The sequence below is a fragment of the Tinamus guttatus genome, unplaced genomic scaffold (assembly GCF_059628265.1).
Source record: "Tinamus guttatus ecotype Peru unplaced genomic scaffold, ASM5962826v1 Tinamus_guttatus_pri_ptg000546l, whole genome shotgun sequence".
NCBI lineage: Eukaryota > Metazoa > Chordata > Aves > Tinamiformes > Tinamidae > Tinamus > Tinamus guttatus.
Window position 1 is genome coordinate 401,221 of NW_028289080.1, and position 22,884 is coordinate 424,104.

At 60.8% G+C, this 22,884-nt stretch overlaps 2 protein-coding genes across 2 annotated transcripts; both read left to right on the plus strand.

Moving 5' to 3' along the window:
- The first annotated feature begins 3,407 nt into the window (after window positions 1-3,407).
- On the plus strand, window positions 3,408-13,779 carry LOC148592598 (maestro heat-like repeat-containing protein family member 7). The gene is made up of 18 exons (XM_088534214.1): window positions 3,408-3,666; window positions 4,070-4,158; window positions 4,388-4,495; window positions 4,729-4,808; window positions 5,201-5,324; window positions 5,424-5,510; window positions 6,401-6,530; window positions 7,026-7,126; window positions 7,280-7,429; window positions 7,607-7,996; window positions 8,107-8,297; window positions 8,851-8,965; window positions 9,306-9,446; window positions 9,640-9,816; window positions 10,298-10,453; window positions 11,308-11,410; window positions 11,543-11,602; window positions 13,673-13,779. The coding sequence occupies exons 1-18, from the start codon at window positions 3,408-3,410 to the stop codon at window positions 13,777-13,779; spliced, it is 2,568 nt and encodes an 855-aa protein (XP_088390340.1).
- Window positions 13,780-16,153: 2,374 nt separating this feature from the next.
- On the plus strand, window positions 16,154-22,512 carry LOC148592599 (maestro heat-like repeat family member 5). Its single transcript, XM_088534215.1, has 15 exons — window positions 16,154-16,351; window positions 16,910-17,039; window positions 17,535-17,635; window positions 17,789-17,938; window positions 18,116-18,270; window positions 18,355-18,505; window positions 18,616-18,806; window positions 19,359-19,473; window positions 19,814-19,954; window positions 20,148-20,324; window positions 20,806-20,961; window positions 21,296-21,397; window positions 21,816-21,918; window positions 22,051-22,110; window positions 22,457-22,512. The coding sequence occupies exons 1-15, from the start codon at window positions 16,154-16,156 to the stop codon at window positions 22,510-22,512; spliced, it is 1,986 nt and encodes a 661-aa protein (XP_088390341.1).
- Window positions 22,513-22,884: the final 372 nt, after the last annotated feature.

Here is a 22,884-nt window from a genome sequence, read left to right on the forward strand (position 1 = left end):
CTGGGTTTGCCCAGCAAAGCTCCAGCACTGGCATCCCTAGGGGATTTCTAGCTGTCCCTGCAGTCATCCAAGCCCAGCAGGGACTGGGGGAGCTCTGTCTTGCTGCTCTGACATAGTGGTTGCCCCACGTGCCTGCTGGGTGTCACAGCCCAACTCGTGGCCTAGATGTAGCTTCCCATAACAGGCTGGCAAAGGCTCTGAGCATCGGCAGGGCGCGGGGATGCAGGGTCTCCTGGCTGGGCTGCATTCGCATCTCCCACCCTGGGCTGCTCTGCAGGCCTCTCGGGAAGCCCTCCGTGGTGCTGCTCAGCTCCTGAAATGGAAACAGCTCAGGCAGCTGCTTGAGACAGCACAGATTTGGCAGATTGGAGAGTGCCTGGTAAGACCTGCCACCAAAGCCCCCAGGATGTGCCCCGCAGAAGGCCTGCGACCCTTGCCCTCTCCCTCGCCCATGTCACCTCCCCACTGCCAGCCCATGGCTGCGGGCTCTGGAGCTGCACACGTGCTCCCCTTTCTCCCGCACACTGTCCCGTGGGGCTCTTCCCAAGGGCCACGATCCATCACTGCCCCCAGGATGGGGAAGGAGCCCCTGGCCCAGCTGGGCCTTGCTACCAGGATGGCACCTCAGCCTACCACCCTATGCGTGCCTTCTGTTCCCCCTAAAGCTCAGTGCCACCTGGCTGGGACCAGGAATGTCCTGGTAGAGCAAGGGAATGTGGAGACAGTTCTGGCAGGAGAGCAGGCCTGGCTGTCTGTCAGAGGTCTGTAGCTAGCCCTGACCCTTGTGCTCTGTGCAGCTGGCGAGCAACAGGAGCAGAGACAATGAATACCTGCGGCAGAGCCTGGCCTACTTGGAGAGTCCCCAGGAGTCTTGGCAGGAGGCAGCCGTGAGGTTCCTCGGTGAGTCATAGCTCCTGTCGGGGAGCCTCTGTGTCCCCACGGCTGCCGCAGCCCCACCTGCCTCCTGCAGGGCCTGGGTGTCTGGGCGCTGTGTACCCGCAGCAGGGTTTGTGACAGGCTGTGTGCACCTAGGGCTCCTCGGGAAGCGCATGAAGGACCCGAGCGGGGAGAAGCTGCAGGACATCTTTGAGGGTGAGTGGGGGCAGCGTGCTGTTAGCTTCAGCCCGCAGCGGCGCAGAGCCTGGCAGTGAGCTCCAGGTTTCTGGCTGCCCTGCCAGACAGCCAGTATTTGCAGGGCAGGGCATTTGGGGCATCTTTCAACTCATGTGCATCTTTCCCTAGCAGTCATGGTAGTCCTCCTTTCTGCCTGCTGGCAAGCAAAAAGCCAGATTGTGCTTGGGCTTGGGCTTGGCCCCATCCAGGGGCCATGCCTGGCGTCTCCTCAGGTGCAAGGGTTTCCTTTCTTTTCCCTTCTATCTCAGCCCTTCAAAGAGTGGCAAGGGATGGCAGCCCCTCCGTCCGGTCTCTGGCCGTGCAGACCATCCTGATCCTGAGAGCTTCAGGGCAGAAGGCACCGTCAGCATTGAGCCTTAAAGCACTGTGCTGCTGTCTCCGGAGAGCATAGAAGAGGCAGCACTCTTCTCTGCAGGACACCGTTCTTGGCGCACAGCAAGAGCAGCCCTTCCCACCCCACGAAGCTCTGCCCACTGGGGCCCGCGACAGTGCTGCAAAGCCCGGCTCCTTTGCAGCAGCAGCTGCTAATCCCCCCGTCACCTATTGCTCTTCTGCTGCAGGCACCGCATCCTTACATGTGCCAAATAAAGTGCTGGGATGAATTCTCTTTAGCCTTTATGAGTCTGAGTGAGCCCCAGGAGCATGAACATGGGCTTCTCCCTCTCTTTTGCACGTACAGGCAGGTTTTGCCTTTATGTTTAGTCTCCAGAGTGGAAGTAAGTCTTCAGGATGAGGCGTGAGGCTGCCGTATCTTAGCAAGGGATGTGCCACAGGGGTAGATCAGGCATGGGCAGCAAGCGTGCACTTGAGCGGGCTGTGAAGGCAGGCCTGGGGATGCAACACCATGCAGCTTTCTTGAAAGGCAACAGGTTTGAGAGCTGGCTGAGACTATCTTGAAAGCTCTGCATCACGGCCACAGACATTCCTACACCTTCAGGAAAGCCTCTGGGGAGGCCACCTGCCAGCATAGCCTTTGCTCTCATTGTGATGGTGCTAATGTAGCACTACGTTAGCATGATGCCAACACAGAGATCGTGCGAGGGAGGCGCAGGGTCAAAAGCAGACTCCCAGCCCCGGGCATCCAGAGAGCAGCCTTGGGCCTGTGCTGGCACCTGCTTGGCAGACTCCCATGAGGTACAGATCTGGAGGACAGAGGGCTCCCAAAAGCTGGATAATATTCAAGAATCCCTTCCTCCATGTTCCTTTGTTGAAAAGCCCAGCCTGTGGGGTGGGAAACTGCCCCCAGCCCCCACAGGCTGCTTAAGGCATGGCTTGGGGAACTGCTGAGAGATGCCGGCGTGCCATGTGCAGCTGGGCCTGGTGCTGGGGCAGCTCCTTCCTCTGCAGCAAACGGGAGCCCAGGGGAGAATGTCAAACAGGCATCTCGTGGCTCCTCCCATCATGCAGGAATATCAGCCAGGAAAAAGAAAAAAAAGAAAAAAAAATCAACAACAACAATGTGGGGGACACGTGCTAATGCACAGCAAGATTGTGCTCTGTGCCCGCAAAGAGCAGTAGCTTGCCCACATGCAGGGGGACATGGTGAGGAGCAGCCTGTTGCACTTCTGAATATTCCTGGGTACTAGCTGTTGGCATGGATTTCCATCTGGGGGAGTAGAAGTTGGATTTTTTTTTTCTCTCTTCATGTTAATAACATAGAATATTTTCTCTTCTCCTGAAAAGCTTCTGACACTAAAGCTTAGGAGAGCAGAGATTTCTATGCTCCGAAACTGATGCTAATGCGAGGTCAAGGGTCTTTTGGAGATTGAGCTCTCCCTGTGCTGTGCTTGGAGGCTACATCCCCCTGTGGCAGCCTCCCAGACCGCGGCCCTCTGGACATTTCCTCCTCAAACAAGAACCGCGGATCCCTGGGGTGCTCCAAAGGGAAATGGATGGGCCCGGAGGGAAGCAGAGGGCAACAAGAGGTAGGCCCTGGGCCACCCACTCACAGGGCACATGTCCTGCCCCTGCCCAGGACAGCAGGTGACAGTGCGGCCCTTTGTGACCTCCCTTTGTGACACCCCCGCAGTCCACCCAGACAACTGTGGGCGGCCCCCCGCCCACAGTGTCCAGGAAGACAGTGAGAGCACAGGGCAGGAGCACGCTGGGCAGGCCCAGGAGCCCCCTGAGCGCTGACGCAGTCTTCCCTGCACCTTCCCTGGGCAGCCCTGCACTTCTGAGTGCACTTCTGAGAGGCCTTTGAGGAGAACTGCGGCCAGCGTGGGCTGCGGGCTCCCCATAGCCACCCTCACGCCTCTCCTTGGCTCGGCAGCATGGCGCAGCCAGAGCAAAAGAGAAATCCCATCCGCTGGGCGGCAGAGGATGATGAATTCAGGGCATTCGCTGAGGCTTGGGAGCAGTCGGGAGCCACCAGGAACCTCCTCATACGCTGGCATGACATAGACTCCAGCAAGTCCATGGGGCAGGAGGAGGAGGCTGGTGCCAACATTACCTGCATGGCCTGGGACGATGATGATGATAGTGCCATCGCTGAGACTCAGCAGTGGTGTGAGCCGCACACCTCCCAGGCAGGTGAGCGAGCGGCTCTGTGGGACCGGCTGCCAGGAGCCGGCCCTACTGCAGCCCTGCCTCCCACCACAGCTGCATCCTGGCGCTGCTGGCCCCGTGCAGGCAGTGCCTGAATGCCTGAACCTTCTCTGTGCTTGGTTGGCAGTCAGCAAGCCCTGGGCAGGAGCGCAGCAGAGGCAGCCCAGTGGCAGGGCCGAGGCGCAGGCCAGGAGAGGCAGCGCAGCCAGCAGGAGGCCGCGCTGCTGCCGTGCCGGGAGCTTCACTGCCCCTCTTCTGCCAGGGGCTGCTGTGCGAGCCGGGGCTCGCTGTATGCTGGAAGCGGGCCCGCTGCTGCAGAGGGAGCACAGCTCCTTTCTTCTGCCTCCTGCCAGCGCCTGCAGCTCTGCCCATTCTCTTCCATGCTCAGGTCCAGGATCTCCGTCCTGCTTGGAGCTGGCAGGAGAGGAGCAGGAAGCCCTGGCGTATCTGCAGGCCTTTCCCACAGGCCCTCACCAGGTGACTAGAGACCTTGTCAGACGAGTGGTGCCTGCAGCTTCCGGGGGCCTGGCTGCCTCCGTGCGTGTTGCCTGCTGCGAGCCTGCGGCTGGGCTCTTGGCAGTGGCCAGCTGCAGCCGCTGGGCATCCTGCAGCAGCCCTGCATCCCCCTCCATCCTGCGGCTGCCGGCAGTGCCTGTGCCCTCGCACCCGCCCTATTCATCTCCCTCCTTTATCCACCGGCTCTCAGGATGAAGCCCAGAAGTTGAGATTTTTTGCCTGCATCCATACCCTGTGCAGTGCCAAAGGGATGGACAGCTATGTGGCTGATTTAGGCGACCTGGTGAAGAAGCTGGTGGTAAGGGAGCGGGCAGAGGGGCTGTGGGAGGGGGCAAAGCTGGCCAGGCGAGCACAGGACTTGGGCAGCCAGGCGCAGAGAGGGCCGGGCAGGATCCTGTGGGCACGGGGGGCCTCCTTCCAGGGGGCTGCCGAGCCAGGGTACCAGTGGTGGGATGGGGGTGCCTGCTGGGTGCTGCCAGCTGCTCGCTGGGGCTGGCACCTGCCATGCCCCATACTGCCTGTGCTCCACAGGTGCTGCTGGAAGAGGAGTCCCCTGGCCGCCTGGACTCCGTGGTGTGGCAGCAAGCCATGCTGGCTATGGCCGCAATGAGGTACCCGCCCCAGGCGCTGCTGTAGTGCGGGCATGGCCGCAGCATGACCCTGATGACGCCATACGAGTCCCCTTGGGATGCTGCAGTCTGTCAACCCTCCGCGTGCTCCCTCAGTGGGCAGGTGGCAGAACAGAGCACTGTCTCTGGGCTTTTCCCCTGAGGGAAGAGGCAGGAGGAGGAATGGGTGTTGCACCCACCTTCTGCCCTGGGTCCTCCGCCCCTTGTGTGCACCACGGAAAAGGGAGGAGGTGGCTCCCTGCAGGGCTTCCCCACCTCCGATGGCCAGCAGCCTGGCTGTTCCCACCTCCATGGCTGCGTCCACCTCCTCTACCCCGGCACCTGGACGACCCTCCCTGGCCCAGCACTCCACAGGCTCCTCTCTCTCCTGTCAGCAAAGAGTGGCCATTCCTGATGCACACCCAGGACAACAGCTTGCTCTACACCTGCATCAACAGCATCTTCTGCCTTCCTCCGCAAGAGCGGATGCAAAGCCCCGATGCTTCGCTCTACGCACAGGTAGGTGCTCACCGTGGGCGGAAGGGGTTTCAGCCAGCCCCCTGTTAGCAAGAGGGACGGGGGAAGCGGTGATGAGCACTCTCTGCCCTGCCCTTGCAGACCATGGAGGCTCTGGATGAGATGCTGAAGGTGCTGGTGTTCGAGTCGCAGGCCTCCAGTCTCCATCAGCTGCGGAACATCTTGCAGGTTTGCTGTTTGCAAAGCATTAGGGGAGCAGTGGCAGGGCTGGTTCCTCATGCCAAGGGGAAGCGACCCTAGCAGCGAACCAGCGGAAGAGTTTGGGGCCAGGAGGGAATGCAAGGCGCTTTCTGGAAGCGTGCATGGAAGGCAGCAGGGGCATCAAGCCTGCCAGGGCCTTAGCAGAACTGTGGCCGTCCAGTCGCAGCCCTGACCAGCAGCTTTGCTCTCCTCAGATGCTGCTGCCCTTCACAGCATCCCAGAGAAAAACGGAGCGCCGGAGGGCTGTGGGCAGGATTTTGAGGCTGAGTCGGCTCCTGAGCAGCTCTCCTCTGTTGGAGGTAACCAGGTGGCTCCAGGCCATAGGTGACCCTCTGCTCAAGCAGGCTCAGGCAGGCTCAGGCAGGCTCAGGCAGGAGGAGAGGGCTCAAGTTGGCTTGATGGGGATGAAGCAGCCAGCAGCAGCAGAAGGAGGTGCTCCCGCTCCGAGCGGGATATGTGGGCTAGGGGAAGAGCCAAGCTCGGGCGCCCTGTTTAGGCACCAGTGGCACCACGGGCTCACAGGGCTGGCCGTCAAAGCCTGACAAGGCAGGACAGGGAGGCAGCAAGCTCCGTGCCTTGTCACGGCTGCCACATGCTGGCTGCGGGGCTGGCCCAAGGGAGGGGAGGTTGCCCTTGGCTGGGCAGCAGAACTGGCATTGCCCAGGGGCGGGTAGGCTGGGACACACAGCCCTGCACGCCACTGCTCACTGCTGGCCGCAGGGCTGGGCAGATGCCTGCTCAGGTTTTGTCTCGTGTGGCACTCAGGCCTGGGCCCGCTCTGGTGTGGAGCCCAGGGCTCTGGTCCTCGCTGCCATGGCTTGGCCTCGCTGCCCATCCTTCCTCCCTTCCTCCCTCAGAAGTGGCTCAGCCATGGAGGAAGCAGCGTCAAGCCTTTCCTCTTCCAAAAGAAGCCTCTGGACTTCCTGGGGCAGCTGATGGGGCACCTCACGCTGTGCTGCGCTGAGGAGGACCAAGAGATCAGCCAGAGTGCGGCAGAAGCGCTTCACCACTTCTACAGAATCATTCTGCTGCGAAAGAGTAAGAGTCGCTGGGGAAGGCTGGCGCCTTCCAGCACCTGCAGCCCAGGCAAGGCCACACAGGGCGACACGTTGCCTCAGCCATGCCATGAAGAGCCATGGCAGGCACCTCACTGACGTGACCCAGGGCTGTTTTGTCCCTCGGAGTAGTGCTTTAGAGAGCGTCCACATCAACTAGCAGAGCTCAGAGCCTGTGCCAGCAGCCTTCCAGGCCTGCTCTCCTGCCTGGGAGCACAAAGAGACACCAACCTCTGCGGCCTTTCCGCATCCTAACCGGCAATATCCTCTTTACCACCTGGCAAGAAGCTCATGTCCTCCCTAGAAGGCTCTCTGCTCCTTACACTGCAGTGACACCCCGCTTCTGCAAGCTGCAGAGCTCTCCTTGTTGCCCTTGTTCAGCCACCTCCCCTCCTCCTGACTGCTCTGTGTTTCCCCTCTGGCACAGGTCGAGAGAGGGCAGCTGAGAATCCAGCGCTTCCAGAGATGAACTGGCAGCAGGAAGCCCCGAACACCTTCTGGCCCAGCAAGGCCACTGATGAGAGTGCGGTGAGAAGCTCCTCCCTCCCTCCCTGTGGCCTTCTTGGGCACAGTGCTGGCAGAAGGCATTGTGCCAGCACCGCTCTGCTTGCTCGCTCTCAGCTGAGCCACTCTCAGCTCCTCAGGCCGTGCACTGGGTGCCATGGCTCTTTCCTCCCACAGGAATTTGGCATCTTTCTCTTTCCTTCTGAGAGGACAGACTTCCTCCTGACAATCATCAATGGCATAACAGACCCAAGGCTCTTGAACACTGAGGTGGTGGAGCACATGATGGAGGCGGTCTTGAGGGAGCCTGACTCTAAGCTGGATAGGGTAAGCGGCTTGCAAGCACATTGCCCTGTGCTTGCACACTCTGGGCGCTGAGCCCCCTGAGCACCGCACAGCCCTTGAGGACAGCATGGAGCCATGGGAAGGCATGACTTCTCGGTGGCCCCTGTGGCAATGGCTACACTCCTGCAGAGGCCCCTCTCTCACCTGTGCCCCTTCTAGGTGCCCCAGGTGATTAGCAGCCTCCACAAGAAGCTGATGGACATCAGTGAGGCATCGCTCCAGGACATCTTGAAGAGCAGCCTTTTCCAAATGGCCTGCTTGGACCCTGCTCAGGTGGTGGAGGCTCTGTTGAACACCTCCCTGGTGTGTGACAGGTATGGGCCTGACAGCCTTGAGGACAGCTCCAGGGCTACAGCAGCTCGAGGCAGCTTCCCTGACAGCATGTTCTGGGTCTGCAGTGTTGCCAGTAGCATGTGGAGGGTGCTGGTCTCCAAGCAGTGCCTTGCAGAGGAGGTGCTGAAGGAGCTGCTCTCTTGGCTGCGGGACCGGCCGCTGCTGAGACGGCACACCTCCCGTTTGCCAGCAGGCAGCTACATCCTTCCCCTGACTGTGAGTTTCCAGGCGAGGCCTGACCTAGCCCTGCGCAGAGCCTCGCCATGGCTTGCCTTGGCTTGCCTGATCTCTCTGCAGCCAGACCCATCTCGAGGTGTTTTTTGCAGGCAACCAGGGTCCTGAACGAGATTCTCCAGGAGCCCTCCAGCAAAGTGCCCGTGCAGTTAATTTCTCCCCAGCTCTCCCTAGCGGTGCTCTTCCAGATCTACTTCATCATGGAGTACACACAAGAGGACCTCCAAGAGTACTGCCAGATGTGCAGTCACGCGGATGACAGTCCTCCAGTCAGCCCTGTCAGGTGCTGCGTCCCTCTGTGCCGCTCTCTGCCATGAGCGCAGCGCTTGGGCTTGGCTTCTGTGTGTGACCTGCCTTTGCTCTCCATGCAGGAGCGCAGTGCAGGCCCTGAAAGCTCTGCTCTGCTGTGCTGACTGTGGCCACCTGGCTGACTCTATGGAGAGGCAGGGAGGCTGGGACATGCTTATGAGCGTGGACACCTACCACGCGGGAGCCACGTTGCTGACTAGGTGAGAGCCGCCTTCCTCCTCACGTGCCCCAGCATTTGTGCCCTGAAGACAGAGTGCGGCTAGGCCGCGACACTGGTGGAGTAAGGGTGCTTTGCTGCTCTCTCACCAAAATAAGCCTCACTGGCTGGGCTGCCACGTTTCTCCTGGCAAGGTGTGGTGGGGAAAGGCCAGTGCCGCTGCTGGCGCCAGCCCCAGCTGCTGGAGCTGGTGCAGCCTTGCTCCAGTGGGGCCTGGCTTGTGGCAGGATGGCTCGAGTTGGCAGCACAGGCCCAAAGGGCTTTGCCTGCCCAGCTCATGCCCACTGTGCCTTCTTCCCTCCCTGGCCAGAGCGCTGTGGATGAACGCGGCCGACCAGTGTGCCTGGATGTTTGAACACGTAGTCATGGTGCTCAGCTGCGGAGACAAACACCGGGAGATTTCCGCCATGGCCGTCTTCCTCGAGGTGGGCACGGTGGCAAGCGGCGCCTCTGGGTAGTGCCCGCAGACACTGGGCTCTCTATGTCCTGGGCCAGGGAGCAGGCTGCGGCCAGTGGAGCTGGGCTCCTTGCCCGCGGGAGCTGAACACCCCTAAGTCAGCCCAAGTTGAGCTAATTCCCGCCAGGAGGCCATTTCTGCTGGCTACCAGCCCCAAGTGTTTGCGGGTCAGGCAGCCTTTGTGCCAGCTCTCTACGTTCAAGTGCTTCACAGGGGCCCAAGACCCAGAGGCCGCAGCTGGTCCAGAGGATGCGGGGAGCGCCGTTGGCTCTTGAGAGTCACTCCCTCTGCCTCTGGGTGTTTTTCAGCTGCTGAACTGCACAGACTTTGAGCAGCAGATTGATGAGGGTGTCCTGCACTTCCTGCAACGGCATCTGCACAACCAGAGCTTGGTGATGCGCGAAATGGTCATCACAGGCCTCGTCACGCTGTCTGAGAGACCGCAAATAGTGAGCAGGGGGCACGTGGGCAAAGAGAGGGCGGCGGCCTGGGGCTGCAGGTGGAGGCTAAGGTAGTGGAGGGAAAGGCAGCGGCAGGACTTGAGTGCTCCCGTGCCACTGCGTGTCCGCAGAGTGTTACCGCCATTTGTGCTAATTCAACCATGCCTTGATTCACACAAGGGCTCTTCTGTGTTTCGTGTAGGCCAGGAGTCTGCAAGGCCTGGTGCCCGCGCTCCTGGAGCACCTGCAGGCTGCTGAGAGCTGCTTCCGCACCAAGGCCCTCACCATCTTCAGCAACATGCTCCACCTCCTGGACAGGGAGATGGCCAGTGCCATGGGTCTGCAGCTTGCTGAGGAGCTCCTGCCACTCTTTGATGATGTAGGGCTTGTGGGAAAGGCGGGCGCTCTCCTGGCATGGCTGTGGGACAGAGGCGTGTGGCCCGGGCATGAGGGCTCACACTGGGGCAACCCATCTGGGGACTTTGAGTGAGTGGGATGCGCCCAGGAGCTGATGCCACAGGCCGGCCCACATCTCCTCCTGCACACAGGTGGCACAAGGGAGCTCCTCTGCGCGTCGCTCCGGAGGCAGCTGGTGGGAGTGCCACCAGGGCCAGAGCAGCCCTTGCAGGCACACACGCCTTGCACCTTGGCTCCCCGTGGCAGCCCCATCTCCGAGAAAGCCACCACGCTGCATGTCTTGGGGCTGGGGCTTTACTGAGCTGGTGGTGGATCTGGCCCTGCAGCTCCTTGGGGCAAACGCAGAGGCAGAGGGAGAAGCCGTCGTCTGCCACTCGAAGCCCCTTGTTCACTGTGGGCTGAGGCAGCCACTGCTGAGCTGCTTCCATCTTGCTTCCCCACAGGAGGCTGCCCTCGTGCGAGAGCTCTCCATCCAGCTCTTCCAGAGCGTGATGGCCATTGTGGTGGGCAAGCAGAAAGTGCTGCTAAGGAAGCATGTGCACAGCTGCCTGCTCCCATTGCTCGTGCATGCACATGAGGAGATCCCCAGCGTGGCGCAGGTGCGTGAGCACATAGCTTATTTGTGTGGGACCAAGAGGTTTTTGTCCGTTTTCTGTCTGGGTTTGCCCAGCAAAGCTCCAGCACTGGCATCCCTAGGGGATTTCTAGCTGTCCCTGCAGTCATCCAAGCCCAGCAGGGACTGGGGGAGCTCTGTCTTGCTGCTCTGACATAGTGGTTGCCCCACGTGCCTGCTGGGTGTCACAGCCCAACTCGTGGCCTAGATGTAGCTTCCCATAACAGGCTGGCAAAGGCTCTGAGCATCGGCAGGGCGCGGGGATGCAGGGTCTCCTGGCTGGGCTGCATTCGCATCTCCCACCCTGGGCTGCTCTGCAGGCCTCTCGGGAAGCCCTCCGTGGTGCTGCTCAGCTCCTGAAATGGAAACAGCTCAGGCAGCTGCTTGAGACAGCACAGATTTGGCAGATTGGAGAGTGCCTGGTAAGACCTGCCACCAAAGCCCCCAGGATGTGCCCCGCAGAAGGCCTGCGACCCTTGCCCTCTCCCTCGCCCATGTCACCTCCCCACTGCCAGCCCATGGCTGCGGGCTCTGGAGCTGCACACGTGCTCCCCTTTCTCCCGCACACTGTCCCGTGGGGCTCTTCCCAAGGGCCACGATCCATCACTGCCCCCAGGATGGGGAAGGAGCCCCTGGCCCAGCTGGGCCTTGCTACCAGGATGGCACCTCAGCCTACCACCCTATGCGTGCCTTCTGTTCCCCCTAAAGCTCAGTGCCACCTGGCTGGGACCAGGAATGTCCTGGTAGAGCAAGGGAATGTGGAGACAGTTCTGGCAGGAGAGCAGGCCTGGCTGTCTGTCAGAGGTCTGTAGCTAGCCCTGACCCTTGTGCTCTGTGCAGCTGGCGAGCAACAGGAGCAGAGACAATGAATACCTGCGGCAGAGCCTGGCCTACTTGGAGAGTCCCCAGGAGTCTTGGCAGGAGGCAGCCGTGAGGTTCCTCGGTGAGTCATAGCTCCTGTCGGGGAGCCTCTGTGTCCCCACGGCTGCCGCAGCCCCACCTGCCTCCTGCAGGGCCTGGGTGTCTGGGCGCTGTGTACCCGCAGCAGGGTTTGTGACAGGCTGTGTGCACCTAGGGCTCCTCGGGAAGCGCATGAAGGACCCGAGCGGGGAGAAGCTGCAGGACATCTTTGAGGGTGAGTGGGGGCAGCGTGCTGTTAGCTTCAGCCCGCAGCGGCGCAGAGCCTGGCAGTGAGCTCCAGGTTTCTGGCTGCCCTGCCAGACAGCCAGTATTTGCAGGGCAGGGCATTTGGGGCATCTTTCAACTCATGTGCATCTTTCCCTAGCAGTCATGGTAGTCCTCCTTTCTGCCTGCTGGCAAGCAAAAAGCCAGATTGTGCTTGGGCTTGGGCTTGGCCCCATCCAGGGGCCATGCCTGGCGTCTCCTCAGGTGCAAGGGTTTCCTTTCTTTTCCCTTCTATCTCAGCCCTTCAAAGAGTGGCAAGGGATGGCAGCCCCTCCGTCCGGTCTCTGGCCGTGCAGACCATCCTGATCCTGAGAGCTTCAGGGCAGAAGGCACCGTCAGCATTGAGCCTTAAAGCACTGTGCTGCTGTCTCCGGAGAGCATAGAAGAGGCAGCACTCTTCTCTGCAGGACACCGTTCTTGGCGCACAGCAAGAGCAGCCCTTCCCACCCCACGAAGCTCTGCCCACTGGGGCCCGCGACAGTGCTGCAAAGCCCGGCTCCTTTGCAGCAGCAGCTGCTAATCCCCCCGTCACCTATTGCTCTTCTGCTGCAGGCACCGCATCCTTACATGTGCCAAATAAAGTGCTGGGATGAATTCTCTTTAGCCTTTATGAGTCTGAGTGAGCCCCAGGAGCATGAACATGGGCTTCTCCCTCTCTTTTGCACGTACAGGCAGGTTTTGCCTTTATGTTTAGTCTCCAGAGTGGAAGTAAGTCTTCAGGATGAGGCGTGAGGCTGCCGTATCTTAGCAAGGGATGTGCCACAGGGGTAGATCAGGCATGGGCAGCAAGCGTGCACTTGAGCGGGCTGTGAAGGCAGGCCTGGGGATGCAACACCATGCAGCTTTCTTGAAAGGCAACAGGTTTGAGAGCTGGCTGAGACTATCTTGAAAGCTCTGCATCACGGCCACAGACATTCCTACACCTTCAGGAAAGCCTCTGGGGAGGCCACCTGCCAGCATAGCCTTTGCTCTCATTGTGATGGTGCTAATGTAGCACTACGTTAGCATGATGCCAACACAGAGATCGTGCGAGGGAGGCGCAGGGTCAAAAGCAGACTCCCAGCCCCGGGCATCCAGAGAGCAGCCTTGGGCCTGTGCTGGCACCTGCTTGGCAGACTCCCATGAGGTACAGATCTGGAGGACAGAGGGCTCCCAAAAGCTGGATAATATTCAAGAATCCCTTCCTCCATGTTCCTTTGTTGAAAAGCCCAGCCTGTGGGGTGGGAAACTGCCCCCAGCCCCCACAGGCTGCTTAAGGCATGGCTTGGGGAACTGCTGAGAGATGCCGGCGTGCCATGTGCAGCTGGGCCTGGTGCTGGGGCAGCTCCTTTCTCTGCAGCAAACGGGAGCCCAGGGGAGAATGTCAAACAGGCATCTCGTGGCTCCTCCCATCATGCAGGAATATCAGCCAGGAAAAAGAAAAAAAGAAAAAAAAATCAACAACAACAATGTGGGGGACACGTGCTAATGCACAGCAAGATTGTGCTCTGTGCCCGCAAAGAGCAGTAGCTTGCCCACATGCAGGGGGACATGGTGAGGAGCAGCCTGTTGCACTTCTGAATATTCCTGGGTACTAGCTGTTGGCATGGATTTCCATCTGGGGGAGTAGAAGTTGGATTTTTTTTTTCTCTCTTCATGTTAATAACATAGAATATTTTCTCTTCTCCTGAAAAGCTTCTGACACTAAAGCTTAGGAGAGCAGAGATTTCTATGCTCCGAAACTGATGCTAATGCGAGGTCAAGGGTCTTTTGGAGATTGAGCTCTCCCTGTGCTGTGCTTGGAGGCTACATCCCCCTGTGGCAGCCTCCCAGACCGCGGCCCTCTGGACATTTCCTCCTCAAACAAGAACCGCGGATCCCTGGGGTGCTCCAAAGGGAAATGGATGGGCCCGGAGGGAAGCAGAGGGCAACAAGAGGTAGGCCCTGGGCCACCCACTCACAGGGCACATGTCCTGCCCCTGCCCAGGACAGCAGGTGACAGTGCGGCCCTTTGTGACCTCCCTTTGTGACACCCCCGCAGTCCACCCAGACAACTGTGGGCGGCCCCCCGCCCACAGTGTCCGGGAAGACAGTGAGAGCACAGGGCAGGAGCACGCTGGGCAGGCCCAGGAGCCCCCTGAGCGCTGACGCAGTCTTCCCTGCACCTTCCCTGGGCAGCCCTGCACTTCTGAGTGCACTTCTGAGAGGCCTTTGAGGAGAACTGCGGCCAGCGTGGGCTGCGGGCTCCCCATAGCCACCCTCACGCCTCTCCTTGGCTCGGCAGCATGGCGCAGCCAGAGCAAAAGAGAAATCCCATCCGCTGGGCGGCAGAGGATGATGAATTCAGGGCATTCGCTGAGGCTTGGGAGCAGTCGGGAGCCACCAGGAACCTCCTCATACGCTGGCATGACATAGACTCCAGCAAGTCCATGGGGCAGGAGGAGGAGGCTGGTGCCAACATTACCTGCATGGCCTGGGACGATGATGATGATAGTGCCATCGCTGAGACTCAGCAGTGGTGTGAGCCGCACACCTCCCAGGCAGGTGAGCGAGCGGCTCTGTGGGACCGGCTGCCAGGAGCCGGCCCTACTGCAGCCCTGCCTCCCACCACAGCTGCATCCTGGCGCTGCTGGCCCCGTGCAGGCAGTGCCTGAATGCCTGAACCTTCTCTGTGCTTGGTTGGCAGTCAGCAAGCCCTGGGCAGGAGCGCAGCAGAGGCAGCCCAGTGGCAGGGCCGAGGCGCAGGCCAGGAGAGGCAGCGCAGCCAGCAGGAGGCCGCGCTGCTGCCGTGCCGGGAGCTTCACTGCCCCTCTTCTGCCAGGGGCTGCTGTGCGAGCCGGGGCTCGCTGTATGCTGGAAGCGGGCCCGCTGCTGCAGAGGGAGCACGGCTCCTTTCTTCTGCCTCCTGCCAGCGCCTGCAGCTCTGCCCATTCTCTTCCATGCTCAGGTCCAGGATCTCCGTCCTGCTTGGAGCTGGCAGGAGAGGAGCAGGAAGCCCTGGCGTATCTGCAGGCCTTTCCCACAGGCCCTCACCAGGTGACTAGAGACCTTGTCAGACGAGTGGTGCCTGCAGCTTCCGGGGGCCCGGCTGCCTCCGTGCGTGCTGCCTGCTGCGAGCCTGCGGCTGGGCTCTTGGCAGTGGCCAGCTGCAGCCGCTGGGCATCCTGCAGCAGCCCTGCATCCCCCTCCATCCTGCGGCTGCCGGCAGTGCCTGTGCCCTCGCACCCGCCCTATTCATCTCCCTCCTTTATCCACCGGCTCTCAGGATGAAGCCCAGAAGTTGAGATTTTTTGCCTGCATCCATACCCTGTGCAGTGCCAAAGGGATGGACAGCTATGTGGCTGATTTAGGCGACCTGGTGAAGAAGCTGGTGGTAAGGGAGCGGGCAGAGGGGCTGTGGGAGGGGGCAAAGCTGGCCAGGCGAGCACAGGACTTGGGCAGCCAGGCGCAGAGAGGGCCGGGCAGGATCCTGTGGGCACGGGGGGCCTCCTTCCAGGGGGCTGCCGAGCCAGGGTACCAGTGGTGGGATGGGGGTGCCTGCTGGGTGCTGCCAGCTGCTCGCTGGGGCTGGCACCTGCCATGCCCCATACTGCCTGTGCTCCACAGGTGCTGCTGGAAGAGGAGTCCCCTGGCCGCCTGGACTCCGTGGTGTGGCAGCAAGCCATGCTGGCTATGGCCGCAATGAGGTACCCGCCCCAGGCGCTGCTGTAGTGCGGGCATGGCCGCAGCATGACCCTGATGACGCCATACGAGTCCCCTTGGGATGCTGCAGTCTGTCAACCCTCCGCGTGCTCCCTCAGTGGGCAGGTGGCAGAACAGAGCACTGTCTCTGGGCTTTTCCCCTGAGGGAAGAGGCAGGAGGAGGAATGGGTGTTGCACCCACCTTCTGCCCTGGGTCCTCCGCCCCTTGTGTGCACCACGGAAAAGGGAGGAGGTGGCTCCCTGCAGGGCTTCCCCACCTCCGATGGCCAGCAGCCTGGCTGTTCCCACCTCCATGGCTGCGTCCACCTCCTCTACCCCGGCACCTGGACGACCCTCCCTGGCCCAGCACTCCACAGGCTCCTCTCTCTCCTGTCAGCAAAGAGTGGCCATTCCTGATGCACACCCAGGACAACAGCTTGCTCTACACCTGCATCAACAGCATCTTCTGCCTTCCTCCGCAAGAGCGGATGCAAAGCCCCGATGCTTCGCTCTACGCACAGGTAGGTGCTCACCGTGGGCGGAAGGGGTTTCAGCCAGCCCCCTGTTAGCAAGAGGGACGGGGGAAGCGGTGATGAGCACTCTCTGCCCTGCCCTTGCAGACCATGGAGGCTCTGGATGAGATGCTGAAGGTGCTGGTGTTCGAGTCGCAGGCCTCCAGTCTCCATCAGCTGCGGAACATCTTGCAGGTTTGCTGTTTGCAAAGCATTAGGGGAGCAGTGGCAGGGCTGGTTCCTCATGCCAAGGGGAAGCGACCCTTGCAGCGAACCAGCGGAAGAGTTTGGGGCCAGGAGGGAATGCAAGGCGCTTTCTGGAAGCGTGCATGGAAGGCAGCAGGGGCATCAAGCCTGCCAGGGCCTTAGCAGAACTGTGGCCGTCCAGTCGCAGCCCTGACCAGCAGCTTTGCTCTCCTCAGATGCTGCTGCCCTTCACAGCATCCCAGAGAAAAACGGAGCGCCGGAGGGCTGTGGGCAGGATTTTGAGGCTGAGTCGGCTCCTGAGCAGCTCTCCTCTGTTGGAGGTAACCAGGTGGCTCCAGGCCATAGGTGACCCTCTGCTCAAGCAGGCTCAGGCAGGCTCAGGCAGGCTCAGGCAGGAGGAGAGGGCTCATGTTGGCTTGATGGGGATGAAGCAGCCAGCAGCAGCAGAAGGAGGTGCTCCCGCTCCGAGCGGGATATGTGGGCTAGGGGAAGAGCCAAGCTCGGGCGCCCTGTTTAGGCACCAGTGGCACCACGGGCTCACAGGGCTGGCCGTCAAAGCCTGACAAGGCAGGACAGGGAGGCAGCAAGCTCCGTGCCTTGTCACGGCTGCCACATGCTGGCTGCGGGGCTGGCCCAAGGGAGGGGAGGTTGCCCTTGGCTGGGCAGCAGAACTGGCATTGCCCAGGGGCGGGCAGGCTGGGACACACAGCCCTGCACGCCACTGCTCACTGCTGGCCGCAGGGCTGGGCAGATGCCTGCTCAGGTTTTGTCTCGTGTGGCACTCAGGCCTGGGCCCGCTCTGGTGTGGAGCCCAGGGCTCTGGTCCCCGCTGCCATGGCTTGGCCTCGCTGCCCATCCTTCCTCCCTTCCTCCCTCAGAAGTGGCTCAGCCATGGAGGAAGCAGCGTCAAGCCTTTCCTCTTCCAAAAGAAGCCTCTGGACTTCCTGGGGCAGCTGATGGGGCACCTCACGCTGTGCTGCGCTGAGGAGGACCAAGAGATCAGCCAGAGTGCGGCAGAAGCACTTCACCATTTCTATAGGATCATTCTGCTGCGAAAGAGTAAGAGTCGCTGGGGAAGGCTGGCGCCTTCCAGCACCTGCAGCCCAGGCAAGGCCACACAGGGCGACACGTTGCCTCAGCCATGCCATGAAGAGCCATGGCAGGCACCTCACTGACGTGACCCAGGGCTGTTTTGTCCCTCGGAGTAGTGCTTTAGAGAGCGTCCACATCAACTAGCAGAGCTCAGAGCCTGTGCCAGCAGCCTTCCAGGCCTGCTCTCCTGCCTGGGAGCACAAAGAGACACCAACCTCTGCGGCCTTTCCGCATCCTAACCGGCAATATCCTCTTTACCACCTGGCAAGAAGCTCATGTCCTCCCTAGAAGGCTCTCTGCTCCTTACACTGCAGTGACACCCCGCTTCTGCAAGCTGCAGAGCTCTCCTTGTTGCCCTTGTTCAGCCACCTCCCCTCCTCCTGACTGCTCTGTGTTTCCCCTCTGGCACAGGTCGAGAGAGGGCAGCTGAGAATCCAGCGCTTCCAGAGATGAACTGGCAGCAGGAAGCCCCGAACACCTTCTGGCCCAGCAAGGCCACTGATGAGAGTGCGGTGAGAAGCTCCTCCCTCCCTCCCTGTGGCCTTCTTGGGCACAGTGCTGGCAGAAGGCATTGTGCCAGCACCGCTCTGCTTGCTCGCTCTCAGCTGAGCCACTCTCAGCTCCTCAGGCTATGCACTGGGTGCCATGGCTCTTTCCTCCCACAGGAATTTGGCATCTTTCTCTTTCCTTCTGAGAGGACAGACTTCCTCCTGACAATCATCAATGGCATAACAGACCCAAGGGTCTTGAACACTGAGGTGGTGGAGCACATGATGGAGGCGGTCTTGAGGGAGCCTGACTCTAAGCTGGATAGGGTAAGCGGCTTGCAAGCACATTGCCCTGTGCTTGCACACTCTGGGCGCTGAGCCCCCTGAGCACCGCACAGCCCTTGAGGACAGCATGGAGCCATGGGAAGGCATGACTTCTCGGTGGCCCCTGTGGCAATGGCTACACTCCTGCAGAGGCCCCTCTCTCACCTGTGCCCCTTCTAGGTGCCCCAGGTGATTAGCAGCCTCCACAAGAAGCTGATGGACATCAGTGAGGCATCGCTCCAGGACATCTTGAAGAGCAGCCTTTTCCAAATGGCCTGCTTGGACCCTGCTCAGGTGGTGGAGGCTCTGTTGAGCACCTCCCTGGTGTGTGACAGGTATGGGCCTGACAGCCTTGAGGACAGCTCCAGGGCTACGGCAGCTCGAGGCAGCTTCCCTGACAGCATGTTCTGGGTCTGCAGTGTTGCCAGTAGCATGTGGAGGGTGCTGGTCTCCAAGCAGTGCCTTGCAGAGGAGGTGCTGAAGGAGCTGCTCTCTTGGCTGCGGGACCGGCCGCTGCTGAGACGGCACACCTCCCGTTTGCCAGCGGGCAGCTACATCCTTCCCCTGACTGTGAGTTTCCAGGCGAGGCCTGACCTAGCCCTGCGCAGAGCCTCGCCATGGCTTGCCTTGGCTTGCCTGATCTCTCTGCAGCCAGACCCATCTCGAGGTGTTTTTTGCAGGCAACCAGGGTCCTGAACGAGATTCTCCAGGAGCCCTCCAGCAAAGTGCCCGTGCAGTTAATTTCTCCCCAGCTCTACCTAGCGGTGCTCTTCCAGATCTACTTCATCATGGAGTACACACAAGAGGACCTCCAAGAGTACTGCCAGATGTGCAGTCACGTGGATGACAGTCCTCCAGTCAGCCCTGTCAGGTGCTGCGTCCCTCTGTGCCGCTCTCTGCCATGAGCGCAGCGCTTGGGGTGGCTTCTGTGTGTGACCTGCCTTTGCTCTCCATGCAGGAGCGCAGTGCAGGCCCTGAAAGCTCTGCTCTGCTGTGCTGACTGTGGCCACCTGGCTGACTCTATGGAGAGGCAGGGAGGCTGGGACATGCTTATGAGCGTGGACACCTACCACGCGGGAGCCACGTTGCTGACTAGGTGAGAGCCGCCTTCCTCCTCACGTGCCCCAGCATTTGTGCCCTGAAGACAGAGTGCGGCTAGGCCGCGACACTGGTGGAGTAAGGGTGCTTTGCTGCTCTCTCACCAAAATAAGCCTCACTGGCTGGGCTGCCACGTTTCTCCTGGCAAGGTGTGGTGGGGAAAGGCCAGTGCCGCTGCTGGCGCCAGCCCCAGCTGCTGGAGCTGGTGCAGCCTTGCTCCAGTGGGGCCTGGCTTGTGGCAGGATGGCTCGAGTTGGCAGCACAGGCCCAAAGGGCTTTGCCTGCCCAGCTCATGCCCACAGTGCCTTCTCCCCTCCCTGGCCAGAGCGCTGTGGATGAACGCGGCCGACCAGTGTGCCTGGATGTTTGAACACGTAGTCACGGTGCTCAGCTGCGGAGACAAACACCAGGAGATTTCCGCCATGGCCGTCTTCCTCGAGGTGGGCACGGTGGCAAGCGGCGCCTCTGGGCAGTGCCCGCAGACACTGGGCTCTCTATGTCCTGGGCCAGGGAGCAGGCTGCGGTCAGTGGAGGTGGGCTCCTTGCCCGCGGGAGCTGAACACCCCTAAGTCAGCCCAAGTTGAGCTAATTCCCGCCAGGAGGCCATTTCTGCTGGCTACCGGCCCCAAGTGTTTGCGGGTCAGGCAGCCTTTGTGCCAGCTCTCTACGTTCAAGTGCTTCACAGGGGCCCAAGACCCAGAGGCCGCAGCTGGTCCAGAGGATGCGGGGAGCGCCGTTGGCTCTTGAGAGTCACTCCCTCTGCCTCTGGGTGTTTTTCAGCTGCTGAACTGCACAGACTTTGAGCAGCAGATTGATGAGGGTGTCCTGCACTTCCTGCAACGGCATCTGCACAACCAGAGCTTGGTGATGCGCGAAATGGTCATCACAGGCCTCGTCACGCTGTCTGAGAGACCGCAAATAGTGAGCAGGGGGCACGTGGGCAAAGAGAGGGCGGCGGCCTGGGGCTGCAGGTGGAGGCTAAGGTAGTGGAGGGAAAGGCAGCGGCAGGACTTGAGTGCTCCCGTGCCACCGCGTGTCCGCAGAGTGTTACCGCCATTTGTGCTAATTCAACCATGCCTTGATTCACACAAGGGCTCTTCTGTGTTTCGTGTAGGCCAGGAGTCTGCAAGGCCTGGTGCCCGCGCTTCTGGAGCACCTGCAGGCTGCTGAGAGCTGCTTCCACACCAAGGCCCTCACCATCTTCAGCAACATGCTCCACCTCCTGGACAGGGAGATGGCCAGTGCCATGGGTCTGCAGCTTGCTGAGGAGCTCCTGCCACTCTTTGATGATGTAGGGCTTGTGGGAAAGGCGGGCGCTCTCCTGGCATGGCTGTGGGACAGAGGCGTGTGGCCCGGGCATGAGGGATCACACTGGGGCAACCCATCTGGGGACTTTGAGTGAGTGGGATGCGCCCAGGAGCTGATGCCACAGGCCGGCCCACATCTCCTCCTGCACACAGGTGGCACAAGGGAGCTCCTCTGCGCGTCGCTCCGGAGGCAGCTGGTGGGAGTGCCACCAGGGCCAGAGCAGCCCTTGCAGGCACACACGCCTCGCACCTTGGCTCCCCGTGGCAGCCCCATCTCCGAGAAAGCCACCACGCTGCATGTCTTGGGGATGGGGCTTTACTGAGCTGGTGGTGGATCTGGCCCTGCAGCTCCTTGGGGCAAACGCAGAGGCAGAGGGAGAAGCCGTCGTCTGCCACTCGAAGCCCCTTGTTCACTGTGGGCTGAGGCAGCCACTGCTGAGCTGCTTCCATCTTGCTTCCCCACAGGAGGCTGCCCTCGTGCGAGAGCTCTCCATCCAGCTCTTCCAGAGCGTGATGGCCATTGTGGTGGGCAAGCAGAAAGTGCTGCTAAGGAAGCATGTGCACAGCTGCCTGCTCCCATTGCTTGTGCATGCACATGAGGAGATCCCCAGCGTGGCGCAGGTGCGTGAGCACATAGCTTATTTGTGTGGGACCAAGAGGTTTTTGTCCGTTTTCTGTCTGGGTTTGCCCAGCAAAGCTCCAGCACTGGCATCCCTAGGGGATTTCTAGCTGTCCCTGCAGTCATCCAAGCCCAGCAGGGACTGGGGGAGCTCTGTCTTGCGGCTCTGACATAGTGGTTGCCCCACGTGCCTGCTGGGTGTCACAGCCCAACTCGTGGCCTAGATGTAGCTTCCCATAACAGGCTGGCAAAGGCTCTGAGCATCGGCAGGGCGCGGGGATGCAGGGTCTCCTGGCTGGACTGCATTCGCATCTCCCACCCTGGGCTGCTCTGCAGGCCTCTCGGGAAGCCCTCCGTGGTGCTGCTCAGCTCCTGAAATGGAAACAGCTCAGGCAGCTGCTTGAGACAGCACAGATTTGGCAGATTGGAGAGTGCCTGGTAAGACCTGCCACCAAAGCCCCCAGGATGTGCCCCGCAGAAGGCCTGCGACCCTTGCCCTCTCCCTCGCCCATGTCACCTCCCCACTGCCAGCCCATGGCTGCGGGCTCTGGAGCTGCACACGTGCTCCCCTTTCTCCCGCACACTGTCCCGTGGGGCTCTTCCCAAGGGCCATGATCCATCACTGCCCCCAGGATGGGGAAGGAGCCCCTGGCCCAGCTGGGCCTTGCTACCAGGATGGCACCTCAGCCTACCACCCTATGCGTGCCTTCTGTTCCCCCTAAAGCTCAGTGCCACCTGGCTGGGACCAGGAATGTCCTGGTAGAGCAAGGGAATGTGGAGACAGTTCTGGCAGGAGAGCAGGCCTGGCTGTCTGTCAGAGGTCTGTAGCTAGCCCTGACCCTTGTGCTCTGTGCAGCTGGCGAGCAACAGGAGCAGAGACAATGAATACCTGCGGCAGAGCCTGGCCTACTTGGAGAGTCCCCAGGACTCTTGGCAGGAGGCAGCCGTGAGGTTCCTCGGTGAGTCATAGCTCCTGTCGGGGAGCCTCTGTGTCCCCACGGCTGCCGCAGCCCCACCTGCCTCCTGCAGGGCCTGGGTGTCTGGGCGCTGTGTACCCGCAGCAGGGTTTGTGACAGGCTGTGTGCACCTAGGGCTCCTCGGGAAGCGCATGAAGGACCCGAGCGGGGAGAAGCTGCAGGACATCTTTGAGGGTGAGTGGGGGCAGCGTGCTGTTAGCTTCAGCCCGCAGCGGCGCAGAGCCTGGCAGTGAGCTCCAGGTTTCTGGCTGCCCTGCCAGACAGCCAGTATTTGCAGGGCAGGGCATTTGGGGCATCTTTCAACTCATGTGCATCTTTCCCTAGCAGTCATGGTAGTCCTCCTTTCTGCCTGCTGGCAAGCAAAAAGCCAGATTGCGCTTGGGCTTGGGCTTGGCCCCATCCAGGGGCCATGCCTGGCGTCTCCTCAGGTGCAAGGGTTTCCTTTCTTTTCCCTTCTATCTCAGCCCTTCAAAGAGTGGCAAGGGATGGCAGCCCCTCCGTCCGGTCTCTGGCCGTGCAGACCATCCTGATCCTGAGAGCTTCAGGGCAGAAGGCACCGTCAGCATTGAGCCTTAAAGCACTGTGCTGCTGTCTCCGGAGAGCATAGAAGAGGCAGCACCCTTCTCTGCAGGACACCGTTCTTGGCGCACAGCAAGAGCAGCCCTTCCCACCCCACGAAGCTCTGCCCACTGGGGCCCGCGACAGTGCTGCAAAGCCCGGCTCCTTTGCAGCAGCAGCTGCTAATCCCCCCGTCACCTATTGCTCTTCTGCTGCAGGCACCGCATCCTTACATGTGCCAAATAAAGTGCTGGGATGAATTCTCTTTAGCCTTTATGAGTCTGAGTGAGCCCCAGGAGCATGAACATGGGCTTCTCCCTCTCTTTTGCACGTACAGGCAGGTTTTGCCTTTATGTTTAGTCTCCAGAGTGGAAGTAAGTCTTCAGGATG

Bases quoted from the DNA above. Each gene is read 5' to 3' on its own strand.
- LOC148592598 (XM_088534214.1), top strand. From the start codon at position 3,408: ATGGCGCAGCCAGAGCAAAAGAGAAATCCCATCCGCTGGGCGGCAGAG. The intron at 5,325-5,423 runs GTAGGTGCTCAC...CTGCCCTTGCAG, and splicing joins ATGCTTCGCTCTACGCACAG to ACCATGGAGGCTCTGGATGA. The intron at 7,430-7,606 runs GTAAGCGGCTTG...TGCCCCTTCTAG, and splicing joins CTGACTCTAAGCTGGATAGG to GTGCCCCAGGTGATTAGCAG.
- LOC148592599 (XM_088534215.1), top strand. From the start codon at position 16,154: ATGGAAGGCAGCAGGGGCATCAAGCCTGCCAGGGCCTTAGCAGAACTG. The intron at 19,474-19,813 runs GTGGGCACGGTG...GGTGTTTTTCAG, and splicing joins CCATGGCCGTCTTCCTCGAG to CTGCTGAACTGCACAGACTT. The intron at 21,398-21,815 runs GTAAGACCTGCC...TGCTCTGTGCAG, and splicing joins GGCAGATTGGAGAGTGCCTG to CTGGCGAGCAACAGGAGCAG.